Consider the following 24,727-nt stretch of genomic DNA (forward strand, 5'->3'; position numbering starts at 1 on the left):
ACAGGGAGGCAAGGCTGAGGGAAATCTGTACAGGCCTTGTTAAAATAATCCTTATCTTCCTTTGGTCCTCCCATATATTTTAGGTACTTTGCCACAACTGACTCTTTGTTCAATCCATAATACAGTTAGGTTTTGCTACTTCTTTGGGTTTTAATTTCTTCTGGACACGCCCGTGTATGCTTTTCTCTTATTTTGTGTTACTTCAATCCTCAGGCTTAGCCAGAGACCCTACAAGAGTAAAGTTTTGCCCCTCTTGTTACTGTATCTTTGAAGAAACTTCAAGACGTCTTCCACCATTAGGCTATGGGGGAGTGCCTCAGGAAAACAGGCAGCATGTGTATCTAAGGCTAATTACCGCCTAGCACTGGAGACAACAATTACTGGGACAATGGCAGGGACAACTACTAGAGGACTGCTGCACATAGACGGCTGTGGACTCAGAGAAGACCCCTACTACTTGTTGGGGAGAGCAGTGAACTAGAATGAGACTGGAATTCTTTTCTCTGGCTACGAGGATCCACTTTTATCAGCTTCTTGGATACATGATCTTTTCCCTTAAATAGAAAGATGCCCTTCAAATTATGGCAGAAACCAATGGGAGCCATTTATTTTAGACATTTATTCCACAAACAAGTTTTTCAAGAAGACATCTAAGTGAACACTGATACAAAACAATGAATCGACATCCATTTGCACTGGGTCTTGGAATGCATTCAGAGGCAGAGGCTTACAGTTTCACAAGTTACTCAGACACTCCTTTAGCTGGGGCTGCCCCAGCTCCCTCACATGAGTCTTGTCTGTCACCAAGCTCCAGACCTCCCAACAGAGGCTTCCTTCACTTCAACTACCTGCCACTGGCTATTGAGGTGCCTGGGGTGCTGCCTGCCTGCGGACCACGAGGGACTTGCCCTTTCTCCTTCCCAAACAAGCTCCTGGGCTGACTTTGCTGTCACAGCATACCTTCCCTTTCCTGAAGCATGAAATGGATTTGGCATGGCCAGATGTGGCAAGCACAGGTGAGCTGGGCCAGCAGCCTGGTCTTCTAACCTTTTCGGCATCTATATCACACTCCCCAGCCTCATGAAACATTAGAGCCGGAGCAACTTAGCAATCAAGTTCAACTTTTCTACAGATGAGGAGTCGAGGCCCAGAGAGGCTATGATGTGTCAAACAACACTCATTAAGTAACGATAAGACTAAAACTTGGCTCTTTTAGCCTCTGGTCTCATGCTCACTCCACCAGAGTAGGCTGCCCTGAGCTATTTATGTGTGAGGTTTTCCTCTTTAAAAAACTGTTTTTTTCCCAGATGAATGAATTAGGTTGAATACATAACATCACTGGTAAGAACTGGAGGTATCTGTGGCAGTAACAAAGCAAGCCTAGGTAGGACATATAGCCCAGTTTCCAAAACGCCTTCGATGATAGGGAAAAAAATGTCAGTTTATACTGCTTTTCAAAAACAGGATTTGACACAATTTCCAAAGAAATAAGACAAAATTAAATAAATATAGTTTGGGGTAGTTGGTTGAGGTGGGCTGTAAGTTTTGTTGAGCTTTCCAGCAGCCAGAACAAAGAGAGAAAAAGCAGCTTAAGTCATAAAAATCACAGTGCTTGTAATACATACATACAGATCTACACACATATATAGACATGTGTGTGTGCGTGTGTGTGTGTGTGTGTGTGTGTGTGTGTATATACACTGCGCTTAGGATCAAAGCTTTCCTTGGTACTGAGGTCTAGAAAAAAACCTTTCTCTATGAATCTTCATAAAGGCAATGCTATGTGGTATAAAAGACACATTGATGAGAACACGATTGTTCATTCTGACTTACATGTACTGGGTGAAAAAAGATAAAATGCAGAGAGACAAGTAGTGTTGGTCTAGAATGGTGGGTAGACCTATTACTTCAGAACAAAGTTCGTCAAACGTCCAGACAGCCCATTTACAATTAGGAAAAGCGGTAGGGGAACTCAAATTCCACCTCAGCTTGCTCCCAGGCATATGAGAATTAAATACAGTTTGTCCCACTAGAGAAGGAATGTGTCTTGACCCTTTCCTGCCACTGGGGAAGGTTGACGTGAAGGTACAGAATATGATTCTGGGCAACTTAGCAAAATTCTTCTGCAAGTGAAGGTGATGTTCTCATGACTGAGCTCCTGGCCTTTTATAACGGCCATAGTATAAGTGGCCCTATCTTCTGCTGTGATACTTCCTCTATCAAACTGTGAGTTCCTTGAGTCCAGGCACCATGCCCCTTTGTTCCTTTTTTTTTTTTGAGACAGAGTCTTGCTCTGTCACCAGGCTGGAGTGTAGTGGTGTGATCTTGGCTCGCTTCAACCTCTGCCTCCCGGGTTCAAGCGATTCTCCTGTCTCAGCCTCTTAAGTAGCTGGGATTACAAGCCTCCACCACCACACCTGGCTGATTTTTGTATTTTTTTTAGTAGAGACAGGGTTTCACCTTGTTGCTCAGAATGGTCTTGATCTCTTGACCTCATGATCTTCCTGCCTCAGCCTCCCAAAGTGCTGGGATTACAGGCATAAGCTACCACACCTGGCACCCTTCGTTCCTTTTTGTATCCCTCACTGTGGCTAGAACATGGCCTTACATGTAACAGTGCTTCATATTTATGAATAAGTCATCTACTTTCCTGAATCATGCTTCAATAGAATATCAATCCTGTGTACATATTACTAAGTGGTGATTTCTATTAATGTGCATCTTCGCTAAAGCTGGAATTCCAGAACATCTACACAATATAAACACAAGCCCACTGGCACCACACACATCTTACTGTGCTAGGCACACTACCAACATGGAACTGCATTTAGCATTAGAAATCTATAATTTAGACGACACAGAAAAATCAACCTATTGAGATGTGATTATAACATTTCCAACAAACATAAATCAGAAACATTTAGCAATGTTTACCTGAGTCACCTGCCTTCCAACAGGCCACACCCTATTCTGGCACCATAAATTAATTTTTTTCTACAGCACCTATCCTCCTAGGTACTTTGATGAACAAGTTTCAAAAGATTGAAACATACTGAAAGGAAAAATGTCATTTCCAGATGGCTTCAAATAACAGCATTTGACAAGAAAGGGAGAGATAAGAGCAAAATAATCACCTACAAACAGCCCTGACTCTGGTTCTCTTTCCATTAAACTTGTGATTTCTCCCTTGCCAAAGCAAAGCCATCCTGGATTACCTACATACTAAGGGAATAAATGTCACTGGCTCCATCCTGAAGCAACTGCCCCTGGAAAATCAAATTCCTGGGTTTCATCTGTAACTTCAAAAGTGAAGTAACCATCCCCCATCAGAACTTTTCCTTCAGTGTTTACTGGGTTACTGCAGGGGGTTCTCAAAGAGATTTTTCAGATGAACAGGTAAATGAGGAAAACAAAAACAGTGTTCTAGATTTCTGGATTCAAGTTTTTAAAAATGTTCCCACTTTTCACCCAGTGAGCTCTAGAATTGTGTGACTTGGGGAGCTACAGTTAGGTTTCTGATGTGGAGAACAGGGACTAGAAGCCTCAGAAATAGAGACTGGGAGATTTAGCAGCAGGCCCTGAGAGTGCTGGTCTGAACTGAGGTGGCTCTCTGATCTACAGCAGGCCAAAGAAGTCCAACCAGTCTTAGAAATGTTTCAGGTGTCCATTACCACTTCCCTATTCCCTTATAGAAACACTATTAAAATATTATACTGCAGCGTGGGGATGGGAGGTACAAAATATCCCAACATACCACATTCTGGATAAGAGCCAGAGAAGTTAGAGGATAGAACTAGAAAGTGTCTGAAATTTTGCTTTTGCTTTAGTAAGACATACCATGAAAGGTCTCCTATTCCATCTGAGAAGGGCACAGTAATTCAGAAGAGGCCAGCAGGAGCACCCAGAGCAACTGAGAGGTAAATGCAGGGCTATAAGAAACAGTACAAGGACCTGGATTACTTATAGGCTGGAGAAGCAGCAGCCAAGGGGACTGAAGTCTTCAGGTACAGAAAAGGATGACAGGTGAAGAACTGCTTCTCATCTCCATGGAGGGCAAGGCTTTAGTAACAGGATTTTAGTGACAATACAGGGATTCTGCCCTAGGTATTTGGATCAACTTCTTGACACGAAAAAAGGTACACTGTAACAGACTTCTGAGGAAAGCTATACAATCTTCACTCTTCTTTTGTGGATATCTTCAAAACCAAGATGGACCTGATGTAGTTCTGATCAGACTCCTCAAAGTTCTACCCAAATGTGAGAATCTTATCAAGTTGCATCCAGGATCTCATGGAGTAGGTAACAACAACAAAAAAACTTTTGGCATTTTTTATATCCTTGAAAACAACTTTCAACCACATGGAAGGATCTTGAATGTTGCCAGACTTAGCAATCTAGTTGCAGTGGCCTCAACATATTGAAGAATATTTCATTCTAAACTCAGACAACGTATCTTCTCCACATTCTTAAAGGAGAAGCTGAGACATAGAAGAGGAACAGACTGATCAAGTTAGAGGCAGAGGTGAGAACAGGATGAAAATGTCTAGTTTATTTACATTCTCAAGTTTATCTTGGGAATTACACTCCATAGCTAAGAAAAAATTGCTTCTAAGAATGAGATTAGGGTAGGATGGCTAAAGGGGCATTTAGGAAGAGAAGATCATCATCAAAAAGTTTTCCTAAATTCATCAGTCTTTCCCTTATGTGGGTTCTCAGGGCAATACAGAGATGGAGAGTGTGGCAGAGGTTTTTCTCTCACATGAACTTCCCGGTGTTTGGTAAGAACAGAACTCTTACTGAAACGTTTGCCACAGTGAGCACATCCATAAGGCTTCTCTCCAGTGTGTATTCTCCGATGTTCTCGAAATCTGGTACAGTTATTGAAACTTTTTTCACAGTCCACACATTTGTAGGGATTCTCCCCAGTGTGGACTCTCCGGTGGGCGCTGAAATGAGAACTGTTGGTGAAGCTTTTCCCACACTCTCCACACTGATAGGGCTTCTCACCAGTGTGGGTTCTCTGATGTATAATAAGACTAGAGCTTTGACTAAAGCATTTTCCACACTCTCCGCATCTGTAGGGTTTCTCCCCTGTGTGGATTCTCTGGTGGGCACCAAAATTTGAGGAGTCATTAAAGCTTTTCCCACAGTCAAGACATTTAAAAGGTTTTTCTCCTGTGTGGATTCTTTGGTGTCTGATCAGGCTCCTGCTTCTACCAAAGCACTTCCCACAGACACCACACTTGTAAGGATTCTCCTTGTGGTGGGTCATCCGGCACATCAGACGAGTGCTCCTTCCAAAGCTTTCTCCATATTTGAGAAGTCTGTAGGGTCTCTTCCCCACAAAAGGCCTCTGATGCACAACAGCTTTCCCTAAATCTCTAGGCTGAGACATCGGCTTTCCCTGTCTAATTCCTTGAAGATTTTCCCATTGTCTTCCTGAGATGCATTCCCTTTTATGATATTTGCTGGGGTCGGTATTCTGGGAAACAACTCTTTTAGACTTTTCTATTAATGCCCTATGCTGTTCCATGTCCTTATATACTATCTGTGTTGGATCCTCCTTGATGCTACTTCCAATTTCAAAATCTGAAAAAACAAAAGACAATACAAATTTCATACAAGTCTGATATTAACATCAACAACCTGGCCTGCAAGGCTTGATCAGTTATGATCTCCATACACTTCGCTAGTCTCAGATCCTATGACTCTTCCCTGATTCATTCTATTCTATTTCTTTCCATTCATAAACAGGTCAATAACAGCCAGTACAGAGTAGGCCTTCAGAAATGTTTCCTGCATTATAATCCAAGCCATGATTCCCCATCCATATCCCAACTGACATGGGGGTAACCTGGCTTATCTCCCTGAAGTTTACTCTAATTCATCCTATTTTCATTATCTCACCTCTATACTAAAGTATACTATACCACACTGGTCTTTAGATTCTGGCCAAGTCCAAGTTCCTCGAGAGACTTGAGGAACTAAATTTCTCTATGTATCTAATCATATCCCAACCAAGAGTGCTTTTTTTTCTCAAATGTTCTTCTTTGTTTTTTAGGCTGTCCCATAAACCACACTAACTGAAATCTTAATTCTCACTGTTGCCCAAATTGGAATTATTTTCTCACTCTTTTCATCTACATTCCATATTCACTACAAGGTACATCTTGGATCCAGATTTTCTGTGAAGTTTTCTGGACAGAGAGCATGACATGGTAAGAGAGACAAGCTTTGGAATTACACAGCTCTGGGTCTGGTTCCATCTTGGTCAGTTATTAACTTTTATTATGAAAAATTCAAACACATAGAAAAGTCTGGAGAATAGTATGCATAAAAAGCTCCCAAGAACCACATAACTACATTTAACTATGACCTATGCATGGCCAAGCCCATTTCATTTTTGCTCCCTCACACTCTCTGCTCCCTCCACCCAGACTACTTTGAAGCCATTTCTAGACATCACATTATTTCATCCATAAACATTTCACAAGCTGTGCAGCCTAGGCTCAATCCAGGCTGATTTGATTACTAAACCCTTATTCTTAAGCATCTGGTCTCCTGCCTCGTTTCCATTACCAGTTTCAATATTACTTTCCTTCTACACATTCAGTGGGAACCACAGATAACTCTCAATTCCAAGTGGGGAGGCATGGAATGGGGAGAGGAGGGCAGCCATCAATCTAATCACTTAAATAAAAGCCCTAACGATTCCATCTTTTACTTATTAGTACTTTTGTTTTGTCATCCAGGCTGGAGTGCAGTGGTATGATCATAGCTTACTGTAGCCTAGACCTCCCAGGCTCAAGTGATCCTCCAACCTCAGCCCCCCAAGTTGCTGGGATTACAGGAGCACACCACCACACCCAGCTAACTTTTTAGTTTTTATAGAGATGGGGTCTATGTTGCCCTGGCTGGTCTTAAACTCCTGCGCTCAAGTGATCCTCCCACCTTGGCCTCTCAAAGTGTTAGGATTACAGGTGTGGGCCACAACACCTGGCCTGTCAGTACTTCTTTTGAAGTTTTCTGATTGAGTCCAACATTGTTCTGGGATTTGGAGGAAGACACAGTCTAGCAGTTGGCTAAGAGGAGCCTGATAATTTGATGATAGGTCTGGAGCTCACCTTACAAACGATTCACAAGGACTTTGTTTCCAGAGTCATTAAAGCCAGGATTCTACAGGACTTACTTCAAGCCTTCATACTATAATTTCCCATATTTACACTAAACTAGAGTTACTTGCTTCAATAAACTAGTCCTGAATTATCCCACATATTCAACTGATTCCTGGGGGCTTAACATAGTATTATGGGAAGGTGGAGCTCCTGTCCTACAGGAACTCACTGTGTCTGGGAGAGCTTACATACAAAGTGTTCAGAGAGAGACAAAGTATGGGAGGTAAGAGAGAATTTGGACACGGAGATACGGAGAGCCAAAGACATTCAAGGTAGCGGGAACATCACAAGCTAATTTCACATCTGGGGAATTTCACATCTGGATGTGAAATGGCTTGAGGTGTGTAGGAAGTAGCCAGTAGTTTTGCTTTGAATAAGCATAGAGTTGAGGAAGAAAATACTAACGTGTAGCCTAGAAGAGTACGATGAGCTCAGATCAAAAATGGCCGTGAAACCTTAATAAAAGTATGGGTGGGGAAAACTGGTTTGGAGGCTTTTACAACAGTCTAGGCAAGAGAGAGAGAAGACTGAACTAGACAGTGGCTAATGGTAACTGAAGAGGGGACAGATAGACATGACAGTCTACAGCAGTTGACAAAACGTCATCTGCATGGATGTTAATGATGAGCAAGAAGGTGTCAAGATAATCTCTAAAGTTTTCAGTCTGGATGAGGGCAGGAGACCACAGGGAAGAACCATGGTGTGTTAAGGAAGAGGGTGATGTTAGTTTTGAACAATCTTAAGCCTGAGTTACTAGTGAGAGGCCCAGGAGGACATAAGTCAGTGGGAAACATGCAGGTGGAGCTCAGGACCAGAAGAGTCTCTCATGTTGTCTCTGCCTATCTTTTTTGTCTTGCACACCACACATAACTGTAAAATGTTATTGTTTTGTGCTTACTGATACACTTCCTTCATCCAAGTTTTTTCTCATGTGTAATTCCAAGTTTTTCTTCCCCATGGTATTTCCAGGAGATACAAAACACTGTCTGACCCATACTGACAAAAATCAAGGCTGAGATCCCAAGCACTGAGTTATTCCAATTTGAATTTCTCCTTTGGATAGAAGAACTATGAGAACAGAAACTGTTTGTTTTTTTTCAGATGGAGTCTTACTCTGTTGCCCAGGCTGGAGGGCAGTAGCACACTGCAAACTGCCTCTGGAGTTCAAGTGATTCTCCTGCCTCAGCCTCCTGAGTAGCTAGGATTATAGGCGCCCATTACCATGCCTGGCTAGTTTTTGTATTTTTAGTAGACACAGGGTTTCACCATGTTGGCCAGGCTGGTCTTGAATTCCTGACCCCAGGTGACCTACCTGCCTCAGCCTCCCAAAGTTCTGGGGTTACAGGTGTGAGCCATCACGACTGGCCAGGAACTGTTTTATTCATTGCTATATCCCCTGTTCTTCAAGTAGCACAGACACTCAAATATTTGTTGAATAAAAGAATATTCATGAGCTATGGCCAAGATACACTGATTTTTCAGTAAATAACACTCCTCTTTTAGACTAAAACTCCTTGGTTTTGCACCGTACCATTTGGGCTCTGCAGCAGACCCACCTGGATGTCCCTGGAATTCTGGCTCTTGTACAATTTCCTCCTCGCTCATTCGCTCACTGCAAGAGTCTTCTATTACTGCCTCCTGTAAGGTCTCTTCAGGTTCCCAGCCTGTAGGTTCCTGGGGTTCAACCTCAATACCCTCTCTTTCTTGCCTTGAAGGTGATGGGACTTCTTCTGGGGTGCTGGGGGAAGAAGCAGGTGCCCGAGAGTTAATCAGGGCATCCATCTCCTTGTAGAATGCACAGGACTCTAGCATGTGGCCATTTTTCACCTTGCGGTAACTCTTCTGAAGGCTTTTGAACTTGGTTCGGCACTGTTCTGGTGTCCGAAGGAAGCCGCACTCTCGAAGTTGTTCAGCTACAGCCCCATACAATTTGCTCTTCCGATGACAGGCTTGAAGTGCTTCGTAAAACCGAGTCTCACGGAGGATATCAAGAAAAGTCTTGGTTTCTTCATAGCCCCAGTGCACACCTGCCATTCGGAAATAAGGTTCACAATATAAGAAAGAAAAAAAGTCTGTAGCCTCTACACTATATGCATTACAAAAATGTAGAGGTAAAAAAAATCCCATTCACAGTGGCAATAGGAACTACCATATTCCCAGGAATAAGCTTTGCAAGAAATGAGAAAGTCTGTATAAAAATGTGCAGTATCATAAAACTAGAAAAAAATGAGACACTGTTTATGAACAGGAAGACTCAAATTGTACATATACCATTTCTCATATGACTCTATAGTCAAAATCCCAATCGGATTTTTAAAATCGAAATTGGTAAACTAATCTCAAAGCTTATTTGGAAGAATAAAAATGCAGTCCCCCAAATCTGCCACTGCTATGGTGATTAACTAAATAATTTAGCAATGCCTCTCTAAAAGTGTCTTTCCAAAGTGGTTAAGAATAATGACTAGAACTTCCACTGGGAACTTCCCCTCAAATTTCCTAGCACTCCTGTAACCAGTCTTCCTTGAAGAGCAGAACTATGTTCAGAGTAGTTTTTCGATGTCACTGAGTGTTCTACTTTGAGATCAAATGATCTGCAAGACAAGATTATGTTCTGCATTTACAGCAGAATAAAACTTTTCAGGGCATGTTTAAATATAATTTGTAAGACATGTTTTTTGTATGTTTTGTAATCTATAGTGGGAAAAATCTCTGTCCTCTATCTTACTAGGTGGTCTCTTTCAGGCCGATGACTGGATTCCCATATTTGAGACCTCCCCAAGAGTCTCAGCCTCATGTTTATGGATTTTCTGATTGGTGAGACCTGTCTAGGCATAATGCTTCTTACCATCTTACCAGATGTTTATTTTTTATTTTTTTAGACAGAATCTCACTCTCTTGCCAAGGCTGGACTGCAGTGGCATGATCATGGTTCACTGAAGCCTTAATTCCTGGGCTCAAGTGATCCTCTCGCTTCAGCCTCCTGAGTAGCTGGGACTACAGGAGTGTGCCACCGCACCTGGCTGTTTTATTTTTTGTAGAATCTGAGTCTCGCTGTGTTGCCCAGGCTGCTCTCGAACTCCTGGCCTCAAGGTAGCCTACCAGCTCAGTCTCCTGAAGTGCTAGAATTACAGGTATAAACCACTGCATCCAAACAGTTTCTTTTGAACAGGGGTGGTCATGAATATGTTCCTTAGCCTGATTTAGTTTTCCATTCTATGTAAGAATTTATAGGCTGAGTGTGGTGGCTCACACCTCAATCCCAGCATTTTGGGTGGCCAAGGTGGGCAGATCATTTGAAGTTGGGAGTTTGAGACCAGCCAGGTGTGGCTAAGTTTTGGTGGTGATGGGCGCCTGTAAGCATAGCTACTCAGGAGGCTGAGGCAGGAGAATTGCTTGAACCCATGCAGGAGGCAGAGGCTACAGTGAGCTGAGATTGTGCCACTGCACCACTGCCTGGGCGACAGAATGAGACACTGTCTCAAAAAAAAAAAAAAGAATTTATCTCTAGCTGGAGTAAAGAAACATTACTAATAACAGTGATACCAGGCAATGCCGTATTATATTTTAGCATTTTCACCGTGCCTTCATTTATATGATCCTATTTAACACTAGTAACAACCCTATGAGGTATTCTTAGTCATATTTTACAGACGGGAAAATAGAAGCTCAAAGTAGTTAAGTGATGTGTCTACTGTCACACAGTTATTAACTGGTGATTTAATTCTGCATGTCTGAGTCATGAAATATTTAATACCAGTTTTCTTTTGCATATTCTCTGTCTGCCTTTTTAACGTCTCTGTATTATATCTAAGATGGATCTCTTATAAGCAAATAATGTCTGATAATCTTAGCCTTTTAACTTTGCAATTAATGATATATTTGGATTTATATCTTATTTTTTTTCCATCTGACTAATCTATTTTGTATTCTTTTTTCTCTCCTTTCTTGTCTTCTTTTAGATTAAGGAAAAAAAGTTTATTTTATTTTTAACTCTCTTTGAACCTGTTACATAATTTTTTACTGGTTATTTTAGATAATGTAATAATGCCCATTTGACTTATTACAATTCAATACAGTTGATTGCTTTATGCCAATTATCAGATAATAATAGATCCTGAGAACCATTTAACTCCAATTATCTTCCTTCCACAAAGACCCAAATACTCAAAATCCATGCTGTGCTCTAAAGTGAAAATGACTCCTCCATGGCTGCTTGGAGCTTTTACTCTGACGCACTGGGGACAGCACCTGAGAGCATTTGAGTTACGTGACTACTGGACAGTGAAAGTGGCGAGGTGTGTGTGATAGCACCCCCTGGATTTATTCACTTCTGGTCTACTCCTTTTTCCACAAGACCACACATCTGTTTTCTTACCAGATAAAAAAGCACAATTCTTACCACTTAGGTTCTGAAACAAGACAGGGGCACCACGGATTTCAGACTTGCGGATAAATTCGACGCCTATTTCATCACCATCGGAATCTTCTGCGGCTTCCTCTTCCTCCACCAAGCTGATGTGTTCCTTAGCACTGATGGCAATTCTCTTAAGTCTGGGGAGTGGTATCATCTCCTTTGGCTTATCAGTGGATGAAGCATGGGCTGCAGGGTTCAACAGAGCATCCATGTCCTCAAAGAAGGCGCAGGGTTCTAGCATGTGGCCATTTCTCACCTTTCGATAGCTTTTCTGGAGACTTTTGAACTTGGTTCGACATTGTTCTGGGGTTCGAAGGAAGCCACATTCGCGCAACCACTCAGCCACAGCACCATATACCTGGCTATTTCGGGGACAGGCTTGAAGTGTTTCATAAAAGCGAGACTCTTTGAGAATTGCCAGGAAAGTCTTAGTTTCCTCATAGCTCCAATGCACACCTGCTATCTTCTCATCTTCTAAACCCCACTGCTGCTGCTCTCTCCATGTTTTTCCTGCACTCCTTGTAGGGACCTGAATAGTATGAACTGACTTTTCCTTGATGTAGTTGCTTCGTAGGGTACTTCTCTTATTAGAGGAATGCAGACCTAGAGTCCATGGCTCCTTTCTCTGTTCCAACCGGGTTATCCTGTTAGATGCAGACACTGTACTTCCTGTAGTAAAACAAATATATTTCATGGTAGATAGAGAAGTCATTACTGCATGCCTCAATCTTCTGCTGTCGCATGCTCTCCTGGGCTGCTTGTTCACACCCAAACCTTCCTCGACTGTGACACCGCTTTACTTTTACATTACTTCCTTGGTACAAATGTCTACTAACTTACACGATTATTTTACTTCTCATGTATGTACCATTTCTTTTCTTACCTGGTTCTTACAGGAAAGATTTTAAGGGTAAGAATATATATATTTTAACCTTTGATTCTCTCTCAGTGGGTAACACTGTGTTAGGTTTAGGGTATGCTCCTACTCGGTACTTGTTAGTTATAAAATAAAGCATATCTCTTCCCCACAATCCCTCCATGCCCATGTCAACATCCATATACATATACACACTGGAACTATAAGAGAAAAGAAGTCAAGAATTTTTTGTTATACTATGTTACAAAGCTATAGTAATCAAGACAGTATGGCACTGGCATGAAAACAGACACAAAGACCAGTGGAACAGAATAGAAATCCATGCATATATGGCTAAATAAACTTTAACAGAGTGCCAAGAACACATCACTGGGAAAAGGTCATCTTTTCAGTAATTGGTGCTGGGAAAACTGAATATTCAGATGCAAAAGAAACTGGGCCCCTGTCTTACATGAGTCACAAAAATGAACTCAAAATGGATTAAGCCTTAAATGTAAGACCTGAAACCATAAATCTCCTAGAAGAAAATACCGGGGATAAAGCTGCTTGACAGGGGTTTTGGCAATAATTTTTTTGGATATGACATCAAAGCACAGGCAATGAAAGCAAAAATAAATGAGTGGGACTACAGCAAACTACAAAGCTTCTGTACAGCAAAAAAACCTAATCCAAAACAACAACAACAACAACAACAACAAAACAGTCAACAAAGTGATGAAACACTCTATGGAATAGAAGATTTGCAAACCATTTATCTGCTACGGGGTCTTATCTAAAATACACAAGGAACTCCTACAATTCAGTAGCAAAACAACAACAACAAACTAAACAAATAATCTCATTAAAAAATAAGCAAAGGACCATGAATAGACATTTTCCCAAAGAAGACATACGAATGGCAAATAGGTACATGAAAAGGTACTCAACATTGCTAATCATCAGGGAAATGCAAACCAAAGCCACAAGATACCACCTTTCAGAATGGCTATCATCAAGCAGACAAAAATAAGCAGTGTTGGTGAGAAGAAAATGAAACCTCTGAATACTGTTGGCAGGGCTGTGAATTGGGAAGTCATCATGGAAAACAGTGCAAAGGTTCCACAGAAAACTAAAAATAGAATTACCATATGATCCAGTAATCCTGCTACTGAGTATATATGCAAAGGAATTATAATCAGTATGCCAAAGAGGCACTACCATGTTCACTGCAGCATTATTCATATATAGCTAAGATATGGAAACAACCAGGAGGCTGAATGGATAAAGAAAATGTGGTCTAGGCGGGGTGCAGTGGCTCACACCTGTAATCCCAGCACTCTGGGAGGCCAAGGAGGGCAGATTATGAGGTCAGGAGTTTGAGACCAGCCTGGCCAACAAAGTGAAACCCTGTCTCTACTACGATACAAAAAATTAGCTGGGTGTAGTGGCGGGCACCTGTAATCCAACTATTTGGGAGGCTGAGGCAGGAGAATCACTTGAACCTTGGAGGCAGAGGTTGCAGTGACCTGAGATCGCGCCACTGCACTGTAGCCTGGGCGACAGTGCGAGACTCCATCTCAAAAAAAAAAAAATGTGGTCTATATACACAATGGAATGCTATTCCACCTTAAAAACGAAGAAAATTCTGCCTTTTGCAACAATGTGGATGGAGGACATTATGTTAACTAAGGTAAGCAAGGCACAAAAAAGACATATATCACATGATCTCACTTCAAAAGTCCAACCAATAGAAGTAGAGAGTAGAAGGTAGTTACCAGAAGCTGGGGGAGGAGAAGGGAGGATGGGGAAAGTAGAGATTTGATCAAAGGGTGCAAAATTTCAGTTAGATGGAAGGAATAAACTTTAGTAATCTATTATATATAGTGACTATAACATGTAGTAATGCTTTGTCTATTTCAAAATTGCTAAAAGAGTAGATTTACTTTTTGAGAGAGTCTTACTGTGTTGCTCAGGCTGGAGTGCAGTGGCACAATCTGGACTCGCTGTAACCTCTGCCTTCTGGGTTCAAATGATTCTCCTGCCTCAGCCTCCAAGTAGCTGGGATTACAGGTGCCTGCCACCACACCTGGCTAATTTTTGAATTTTTAGTAGAGAGGGCATTTTGCCACATTGGCTACGCTGGTCTCGAACTCCTGACCTCAGGTGATCTGCCTTCCAAAGTGCTGGGATGACAGATGTGAGCCACTGTGACTGGCCTAAAAGAGTAGATTTTAAATATTTTCACTATGGGAAAATAAGTATGTGAGGTAATTTTTTTTTTTTTTTTTTTTGAGACAAAGTCTTGCTCTGTCATCCAGGCTGGAGTGCAGTGGCTCGATCTCAGCTCACTGTAACCTCTGCATCTTGGGTTCAAGTGCTTCTCCTGTCTCAGCCTCCTGAGTACCTGGGACATGGTTTCACTATGTTGGCCAGATTGCTCTTGAACTCCTAACCTCAGGCGATCCACCTGCCTCGGCCTCCCAAAGCGCTGGGATTACAGGTGTGAGACACTGCACCTGGCTGAGGTGATGGATTTGTTAATTAGCTTGATTTAGTAACTCCTCAATGTAATCAGGTATCAAAACATCACACTGTACCCCATAATCATATATAATTATTATTTGTCAATTAAAAAAAGACAAATGATAACAAGATTGTGGAGAAAAGGGAATCCTTGTGCACTGCTGGTGGGAATGTAAGCTGGTACAGCCATTATGCAAAACATTAGGAAGGCTCCTCAAAAAATTAGAACTACAATATGATCCAATAATCCCATTTATATTATATATTCCAAGGAGACAAAATCAGCATCTCAAAGAGACAGCTGAACTCCTGTGTTCACTGCAGCATTATTCACAAGAGTCCAGACATGGAAACAACCCAAGTATCTGCTGATGAATGAATGAATACTGAAAGTGTGAAAATACAGGAAAAAAAAAATATAGTGGAGTACTAGTCAGTCATTAAAAAGGAGGAGAGGGGCACAGTGACTCACGCCTGTAATCCCAGTACTTTGGGAGGCTGAGGTGGGTGGATCACAACGTCAGGACCAACATGGTGAAACCTTGTTTCTGCTAAAAATACAACAATTAGCCAGGTCTGGTGGCAGGCGCCTGTAGTCCCAACTACTCAGGAGGCTGAGGCAGGAGAATTACTTGAATCTGGGAGGTGGAGGTTGCAGTGAGCTGAGATTGTGCCACTGCACTCCAGCCTGGGTGACAGAGCAAGACTCCATCTCAAAACAAAAATAAGAAGGAAATTATGCCATTTGTGACAACATAGATGAACTTGGAGGGCACTGTGCTAAGTGAAGTAAACCAGTCAGAGGAAGACTAATATGATCTCACATGTGGAATCTAAAATGCTGAGCTTGCAGAAAGCAAGAAGAGAATAGTAGTTGTCAGGGGCTTGAGTAAGGGGAGATATTGGTCAAAGGGTATAAGCCTTTGGTTATGAGATTAATAAATTCTAATTATACACCATGATGGTTACAGTTAATAATGCTATAGTGTATAACTGAAGTTTACTAAGAGAGTAGATCTTAAATGTTCTCAACACACACGTACACAACTATGTAAGGTGATGGATGTGTTAACTCAAATATGGTAATTATTTTATAACATATATGTACATAAAATCAAGTTGTAATATGACATTCTTAAATATACACAATTTTATTTGCACATATATATGTAGATTATTTTTTGTTTTTGTTTTTTTTGAGACAGAGTTTCACTCTTGTTGCCCAGGCTTTAGTGCAATGGTGTGATCTTGGCTCATCGCAACCTCCGCCTCCTGGGTTCAAGCTATTCTCCTGCCTCAGCCTTCCAAGAACCAAGTAGCTGAGATTACAGGCACGTGCCACCATGCCCAGCTAATTTTGTATTTTTAGTAGAGATGGGGTTTCACCATGTTAGTCAGGTTTGTGTTGAACTCCTGACCTTGGGCGATCTGCCTGCTTTGGCCCCATAAAGTGCTAGGATTATAGGTGTGAGCCACTGCACCTGGCCTTATTTGCATATATTTAATAAATATTAAACTTATTAATACCCCCAAAAAAGCTGAAAAAAAATTTGGCAGAAGAACCTAATTTTCAAACAAAAACTCACAGGAACCCACAAATACATATATCAAATAAATAAAATCCAGTTGTTTTGCTTAAGGAGGTTGTGGGTGGGGGGAAAAAAGCCTTATAACTTATTATAGTTTTGTGGTCCTGAGACACATCAAAGATGCCTTTCTCCTCAAAAGAGACTGAAAGCCACTCTTCCATTACATGAAGGGGAAAAACAATCTGTGACTTCACATTTGAAAATTATTGGTACAGATATATTTTCATAATTATTTATTGAAAACAAAATATTTCATTAATAAGATAGTTCATTAATTTTAAAAAAAGAACTTCTGGGGACATTTTGATAAGGTTAATAGGGAAGAGTTGTTAAGAATAGAAAGCAAATTGAGACTTTGCTAGCTTACAATACAAAATGATGAACATGTTGTAAATTTGAATCCTAGCTACATTGCTCACTTTCCTTTTTGACCAGGGAAAGTTTAAGCTTTCTAAGCCTCAGTTTCCTAGGGAATAATACCATTTACTGTACTATCCCATTTTATAGAATACAAATATGATAGTCATATGTAACTCCACTCTAATGTCTTAATCACTAAATTATGATTTTTTTACTGGAAGAAGGAATGGGTGCGGGAAGAGAACCTGGCTAAGTGATTACACTAGACAATCCTTAGAGATCCTTTAAGTGTTAACATTTTTACCTATCTTCTCATCAGTAGAAATGAATACATTAGAAAGCCCCAAGTCTTTTATTTGGAAAGGGAAGGAGTCCTTACCCAGGGAGACCACATTCCCAACGTTCTCCTTCCTGAAATCTCGGTAGAGGCCCCTGTGGGCAGGAATCTGATGCACACTCTTTTTGTAGGAAAAGCCTCTCGTCACGTGGACATCTTTCACAGGTTCCTGTAACGACACTAACACCAATAACTACCAAGATAACTGCACAGGTCTTCAAAGGATGAACAATCATGGATGAGGCAGAGAGGGACCCTAAAGAAGAACTGAAATCAAGGAACAAGTAGATAGTATGTGCCAAATGAAGCAGAAGATAAAGAATCATAAAATGACAAGAGAAGCAAGATGATCCAGCAAGTCTCATTACTCAGAAGACTGAGTCTCATCTTTTCAGGAAAACGAATAGAGGGGAAAAAGTCTCTTGTGGAGTGTATAAAAATCTGAGGACAGCGAAGGCACAGAAAGGCACTGTGCTAAACACCCTAGTAAGGAAGGCCAGAGAAGATAATTACGGCCGGGCATGGTGGCTTACATCTGTAATCCCAGCACTTTTGGAAGCCAAGGCGAGCAGGTCACTTGAGGTCAGGAGTTTGAGACCAGCTTGGCCAGCATGGTGAAACACCATCTTTACTAAAAATACTAAAACTTAGCTGGGTGTGGTGGTGTGCACTTGTGGTCCCAGCTACTCAGGAGTCTGAGACAGGAGAATCACTTGAACTTGTGAGGTGAAGGTGGTTGCAGTGAGCTGAGATAGCACCACTGCATTCCAGCGTGGGTGACAGAGTGAGACTCCATCTCAAAAAAAGAAAAGACAATTACAATGTACCTGGGACCCAGTAGGAAGCCGTGTGGTTGTCACTTCCTGATCTAGGATGTTCCATTCATCAGCAAGGTCAGGAACCCAAGGAGAAGGTCGAGCTGTAAGAATAGAAAGAAATGATTAGCATTCTTTGACCCTTTAATTCATGTGGTCTCTTTTTAAGAGATGGGTATGTATTGAAACACCAGCAAATATAAATTGACCATTTTCTCTATGAGTTCAGAACAATGCCTCAAACCACAGTACCCTAAAGCTGGTGATCACAACCTTGACTGCTTTCTGGGGGGTAAGCAGGTAAAGTACAAGATTGAAGGGGGCCAGTAAAGGACTGTAGGAACTGGAGAGCACATATCTGATTGAAAGGGCACAGCCAGTCCTTAGGTCCTGCTCATGTCTCAGTGTTAGACTATGGCTCTGGTACAGCCAGAGCTTCTCCCTTTTTCTTTCTTTCTTGAGGCAGGGTCTGGCTCTGCTGTGCAGGCTGGGGTGCCGCGGTATGACCGTAGTTCACTGCAGCCTCCAACTCCGAGGTTCAGGTGATCCTCCCAAAGTGCTGGGATTACAGGTGTAAACCTGGGATTACAGGTGTAAGCCACGGCACTCAACCCTACTTTTTTTCCAGAGAAGCCAAAAATCTAAATTTTATGTGAAATCTGAGAAGTCTTAAATTTTGATAATTAAAAACAAACACAAAACCCTCAAACAGAAACTCTTTGTAGGGGTCACAGTCTGACTTGGCATGCAAGTTACCAGTTTGCAATCGTTAGTATAAATGAATCCCCTAAGAGTGAATATTGTCCTAAGAAATGAGTATATAGATAAATACATGGTAATGGACACTATAGGCAAACACGCTCCTCCAAGGGTGGAAGAAATATATATAAATTTATATATAGCACAATCTGTGGTCTTACTTCTTCCCTGGAACATCTTAGGAAAACATCAATAACTATCACTTGTGACCAATAACTCAAAAGCTTGCTCCACTACTTTCTATAGAAGGAAATCAAGTCATTTCCTTGGAAGCATTATATTCCCTGAGGCACACATGGCTGAAATTATGGATTCCTTAAATTCACCTTTCTGAGATATCTAGGCCTCAAATTTTGTCCTTCATTCCCCCAATTAGTATTCGCCTTTTCCACTTTTGGAATTCCTTATCACTCTGGGATGGCAAAACCCAGAAACAGCGTGAATAGGTATTTAGCAGACTTAAGCTTATCAGGTAAAGTTGCTGGGGCCATCTAATCCATGTGAACAAGGGAGCTTTGATGTTAATGAACACACAAACATTCGCAATGCATTCCATCCTAATATGAATTTGGGGAGGCATAAAAAAGTACAGTACAGTAAGTAGTTCCAAATCTTGCCTCTCAGTAAAGGGCTGTTTAAGTCAGACAAACTTGAGGTTTAAAAATAATTGTGCCATTCTGGGAAAAAGGAAACTAATATTTATTGAGCACTATTATGCACTGGCTCCTTTACGTTGCCTCATTTAATCTCCACTAATGGCCTTGCTATTTTCCTTTTAGAGATGAGAGGACCGGGCGTGGAGAGGCTCACACCCATAATCCCAGCTTGGGAGGCCAAGGCAGGCAGATCACTTGCGGTCAGGAGTTCAAGACCAGCCTGGCCAACATGGTGAAACCCCATCTCTACTAAAAATACAAAAATTAGCCAGGCGTGATGGCACATGCCTGCAATCCCAGCTACTTAGGAGACTGAGGAACAAGAATCGCTTGAACCCGGGAGGTGGAGGTTGTGGTGAGCCAAGATCACGCTACTGCACTCCAGCCTGGTGACAGAGCAAGACTCCACCTCGAAGAAAAAATAAAATAAAATAAAGATGAGAGAATGGAAAGTTTGAGAAGTATCCTGACCAAGGCCACAAAGATAAAAAACGGCAGAGCTAGGTTCTGAATCTAGGTCTGTGTGGGTCTAAAGCCTAAGCTCTTAGCCTCTGTGCATTAATGCTCCTTTTCATATAATTTGGCTAAGATCACAGAGAAAGGGTGGCAGAGAAAAGGTATAAGACTTTTGACAGAAGGTCCAGTGATCTTTCCATTCTCTTTAAGTCTGAGATGAAGCCACACTTCAAGAGATGGAGAGATCACTGTGGACTGGGAATGACAGCATATTCATTTCCTAGTATTGGACCTGATTCATTAATGTGCAGGGCAGCTATGAATGTCAGTGGTCCCTTCTCTGTGAATCTTAATGTTTCTCTCTCTCATATGCCACATCGGTGATGCCTTGAGTCAAATTTTGAACACAAATGTCTTATTCCCTTCCAAAAAGCTTTTTGACTTTATATATAGTCAGCCAAGAGCACATACACATGGCAGGACTAAAAAACACAAGATGATTGTAGAATGCAGACCTTATTTAATTTAATTTAAATTATATTTTTTAGAGAAATGGGTTTGTCTCGTTATGTTGCCCAGGCTGATCTTGAACTCTGGGCTTCAAGAGCTCCTCTTGCGATTACGGAGTGGGCCACTGTGCCCAGCCATGGAGAGTTTAAATAACACCAGAAGATCTCAAAGCTGGCCCAGGCAATCTAAGTTTCCCCAGTTTGGATTTATTTATTTATTTATTTATTTGAGACAGGGTCTTACTCTGTTACCCAGGCTGAAAATACAGTGGTATGATCATGGCATAATGAAGCCTCAACCTCCTGTGCTCAAGCAATCCCCTTGCCTCAGCCTCCTGAGTAGCTTGGACCACAGGTGTATGCCCTCACACCCTGCTAATTTTTTTTTTTTTTGCAATTTTGTAGAGACTGGGTTTTCCCATGTTGCCCAGGCTCACTTTCCATCTTTAAGATCCGTTTTTACTTATATTGCACATGTTCCTAATTCTTGAAGTGAATGAAGCCTTTCTTCTTCAATACTCTTATTTCGAATATGTATCTAGGGGGCCCTCCACTGAGCATTCACAGCGCTGGGGGTATCATAGAAATCTGCCCCAGCTTCTGCACTAGGTATGCTCCGAGTCTTCCCTCTTACCATTCTTGGGTAAGGGCCGATGTTCTCGCTTTCGGTTCAGCTGTTCCTGGTGTCCTGAGTGGAGGCTTCCAGCTTCCTCCAGAGACACCACCCTGGATTGGGTCTCTATCTGTTCTGGCTGGAAGTCTGCCATCTCCCACACTGCTCCAAGTGGGGCGTGCTTCTCTGGGTGCACAGGGCTGCTGACCTGGGAAATGAAGTCAATACCATAAGAGGGGGAGAATTTAGGCCCACGTCAGGGCAAAATTCTCCCAGGAAAGATATCAAAGAAGGACAGAGACATGAGAAGAAATGAAAATTCTATTCTATTCCCAATGGAGTTGCTGAGAGCGCTGGGCTGAGAGTACTGTCCAGCAGTCTGGGTAAAAGGGAACAGAAGAGTATTCTTTTTTCTTTTTGGACAGTTTCACTCTTGTTGCCCAGGATGGAGTGCAATGGCACAATCTCGGCTCACCGCAACCTCTGTCTCCCAGGTTCAAGCGATTCTCCTGGCTCAACCTCCCAAGTAGCTGGGATTATAGGCATCCACCAACATGCCCGGCTAATTTCATATTTTTTTAAATAGAGATGGGGTTTCACTATGTTTGTCAGACTGGTCTTGAACTCCTGATCTCAGGTGAGCAACCCTCCTCTGCCTCCCAAAGTGCTGGGATTACAGGCATGAGCCACAACACCTGGCCAAAATAGTCTTTATTACTAAACAGAGGGGGAAATCTGTCAGGAGTGAAAGACAGAGCCTCCTTGTTGCTAGAATAGATATTTGACTCCTTATGTCTGTTAAGTTCGCAGAGAAGTAAAAGTTACCAGGACATGAATATGTTCACTGGTGAACTGAAAACTTACAAAAATTAATCCCTACATCTGTCTATCCCTGACCAGCACAGCAACCTGCTGATATAGATCTATACACAATGCAAGTCCAGTGTAAGGTGAAACTGCAAATCTTGCAAATGCTGCAGGATTCCACGAGATTCATGAAAGGGAGGCTGAAGAACAACTAGAAGGGCATGCAAGCCACTGAGAAATGAAGATGTGGCAGTTAGACTGGAGGACAGTGACAGAAATGATGGCATGGGAGCACTTCAGAAGACACTGAGTGGAATAGTAAATGCTTGGAGAGGGCTCTGGGATTACAGATGATGTCTTTTTTTTTTTGAAGGGGGAGCAGAATAACCTTTTTTGATCAAAATGTCTAAGTGAACCTCTGTGAAGCAAAACGATATTGTTCTCTCATATTGTTTTGTTGCAAACATGCCAAAGATGAAATCAAATGCTTAGGTGAAAAATGTTGGGTTCCAATTGCAAGATAATATTTCAACCAAAGCTTATGTTTTTGCATTTCTTTTGCCTTTGAAATTTTGATCCCCTTTTAAGTAGATTCACTTAAAAGTGAAAAGACCTCCCTTAAAGGGTCTTTTATTAGTACGATTTATCTTTCTCTGAAGAGCACTTCTTTCTGCAATACATCCCTACCCACGTCTTTCCCATTCCCTTTTTTCTAAGTACAAAAATGTGGAAAATCCTCTCTCACCTGCTGCCTTAGTCTTCCAGTCTCTTTCTCCAAATGCACTACCAGGGCCACAGCTTCCTCGCCACTCTGCGGACACTGCTTCTGTGCCCAAGCCTGAATCTTCTCGGGTAAAATGGTGAGAAACTGTTCAATGACCAGCAGCTCAAGTATCTGCTCCTTGGAACGCATTTCTGGCTTCAGCCACCGGCAGCAAAGTTCCCAGAGTTTACTGAAAGCTTCATGGGGTCCAGTCACATCCTCATAACAGAATTGCCTGAAGCATTTGCGGAAGGTCTCGGAGCTATCCGACCCTCCCACAATGGGCTCTGATGCCCACTCGGGGTCCTTTTCCATCTTCATTATTAGGCATCCCTCAACCTCCAGGGGTGCGTCGATCTGAGAGTCGAGGGCTACAGCCATGCTGCAGCCCAGGGGTCAACTTCACGTCTAGCTCAAGGTGGGGGCCCAAAGAAGACTCCAAGCGCTTTCTACTTAGTGTTCCTGGGAGTGTGGTAAGATAGGGAGGTAAAAACGGCCGGGTCAGCAGGAACAGGGTACTTCAGGCTGATTAATCAAATCTATCCCAGGCCCTTGAAAAGGTGAATGTATACCCTAAGATGCAAAAGCCCAGTCTCTTCTCCAAACAAGATGTGACCCCGCAATGTGGTTTTCGGGGGTGCATCCCTTTTAGTGCAAAGTCGAAACCGGGAGGCTGTTAGACTGGGAGAAAAATGAAGCAGGTTGAGGAAAGGATGGGCGGAGGCGGACAGCCGGCCGGGGGGGTGTGTCCGCTACCCCGGGGTCGGGCTCCGAGAGGCTAGGCCCCGAGTGGGTGGGGCCGGATGTGCAGGCCCCGCCCGGTGCCGGGTTCCGGGCTCGGGTCACGGCCGTACGCCCAGGCCGCTGCGGGTGCCGCTGGGGATCGGCGGAGTCCGAAAGCGGCACCAGGCTCTTCGGGCCCACGGCGGCCCCGACAGTCCTCAGGAAACCTGTGCCCGCCGAGGAAAGGCTGCAAAAACCGTTCCGGCCGGAGGGGAGAGAAGCCGCGGGCCGAAGCCAGACCTCGCAAGGGGCGGCGGCCAGCTCCTAGCGTTCGGCCTTGTCCACTCGGCCCGCGGAGAGCGCAGGGTGCGCTGGGAGCCGCAGCCACGCATGCGCCGCCCGCCGCCTAGCGCCGCGGGGCCCGCGAGAGGCGTCCTCGCGGGCGAGGGGCTGGGGCGGGGGGCGGGGGTGCGCGGTGCGGTGGACTCTCGCGAGAGCGTGCGGCGCGGCAACTCGGCGCTGAAGGACTTGAGGACTGTGGAGGGGCGCGAAGGGTCCTCCCTAGGCGGAGGGACACAGAGGGACTTGAGGGCACCGGCTGTCGCAGGCGGTGGAACAGCATGGGAGCGGGAGGCGAGTCCCGCTGCAGGCGGAGAATCCTGAGGTGGAGGAGTACCGGGTCACCGATGCCTGGCTGCAGGGGAAGGAGGGCGCGGGAGCGGGGACTTGTGTGTCTGGCGGAGGGACACTGCGTTCGGGCGGAGGGATCTGCGTCGTATTGGCGGCCCGGGGATGTGCTCCAGACTGGCGCGGGTTCTTTCCCTTGCGGAGGCACACGGCACGGCTTCGTAACTGCCTAGCGGAAGGATCTGTGCGTGGTTTAGCCTTGCCTCGCGCGGCCTCAGCTCTGGGGCTTCTTCTTGCATCTGGCGTTGGGGAGGTCGATGTGGCCGACCCTGATTAGAAGGGGTCAGAGGGGTCTCGGGGTCAGGGTTCAGGGTTCAGGGTTCAGCCAGCCAGTTCCCAGCTTGCTCCCTTGTGGTGCTGCTCTTGGTCCCGAAATCATTGAGCCGGCGTTCCCTCTCTTGAGCACCTACTATGTGCCATGTTGCGTTTTGGACACTTGGCAGAGGCAACAGTGTCACCAGGGGATGCTGTTACCCTCAAAGCGGCTCTTGTCTGTCCAGTGTTGCAGAGCCAGGGCAGTGCAGTCTTCATATATTGGTCATGAAACTGGAGAAGGGGAGCGTAGCTCGCAAATCAACATCTCAGCCCTTGAAAACTGGGAAGTTACAGGTAGGAGCCTGTTTTGACGAAAAGTAAAACTCCGTAAAATATTTGAAGAGGTTTATTCTGAGCCAGATAGGAGTGA

At 43.3% G+C, this 24,727-nt stretch overlaps 2 protein-coding genes across 9 annotated transcripts in view; one reads left to right on the forward strand and one right to left on the reverse strand.

Annotated features, from left to right (window-relative positions):
* Positions 1–600: 600 nt before the first annotated feature.
* Positions 601–23,716, reverse strand: ZKSCAN2 (zinc finger with KRAB and SCAN domains 2). The gene is made up of 7 exons (XM_009009346.5): positions 22,615–23,716; positions 21,084–21,270; positions 18,082–18,173; positions 17,297–17,423; positions 11,575–12,258; positions 8,732–9,202; positions 601–5,589 (listed from the first exon to the last, which is right to left on the reverse strand). Exons 1-7 carry the CDS (start codon positions 23,011–23,013, stop codon positions 4,667–4,669), a joined length of 2,883 nt encoding a protein of 960 aa, XP_009007594.1. The 5' UTR covers positions 23,014–23,716; the 3' UTR covers positions 601–4,666.
* The window catches only part of HS3ST4 (heparan sulfate-glucosamine 3-sulfotransferase 4), a 900,746-nt gene continuing 899,477 nt past the window's right edge, over positions 23,459–24,727 (forward strand). For all 8 annotated transcript variants that reach the window (XM_078344971.1, XM_078344972.1, XM_078344975.1 and 5 more), the window contains exon 1: positions 23,459–24,651. The gene's annotated coding sequence lies outside the window, so the exon portion shown is untranslated. The remainder of the gene's footprint in view (positions 24,652–24,727) is intronic.

This window comes from Callithrix jacchus, chromosome 12 (genome assembly GCF_049354715.1).
Source record: "Callithrix jacchus isolate 240 chromosome 12, calJac240_pri, whole genome shotgun sequence".
Taxonomy (NCBI): domain Eukaryota; kingdom Metazoa; phylum Chordata; class Mammalia; order Primates; family Cebidae; genus Callithrix; species Callithrix jacchus.

Coding starts and splice junctions, on each gene's coding strand:
- ZKSCAN2 (XM_009009346.5), bottom strand. CDS start 23,013: ATGGCTGTAGCCCTCGACTCTCAGATCGACGCACCCCTGGAGGTTGAG. Junction 21,271..22,614: donor CTGGAAGACTAAGGCAGCAG/GTGAGAGAGGAT, acceptor TTCATTTCCCAG/GTCAGCAGCCCTGTGCACCC. Junction 12,259..17,296: donor TGGGAATGTGGTCTCCCTGG/GTAAGGACTCCT, acceptor GTTTTACTACAG/GAAGTACAGTGTCTGCATCT.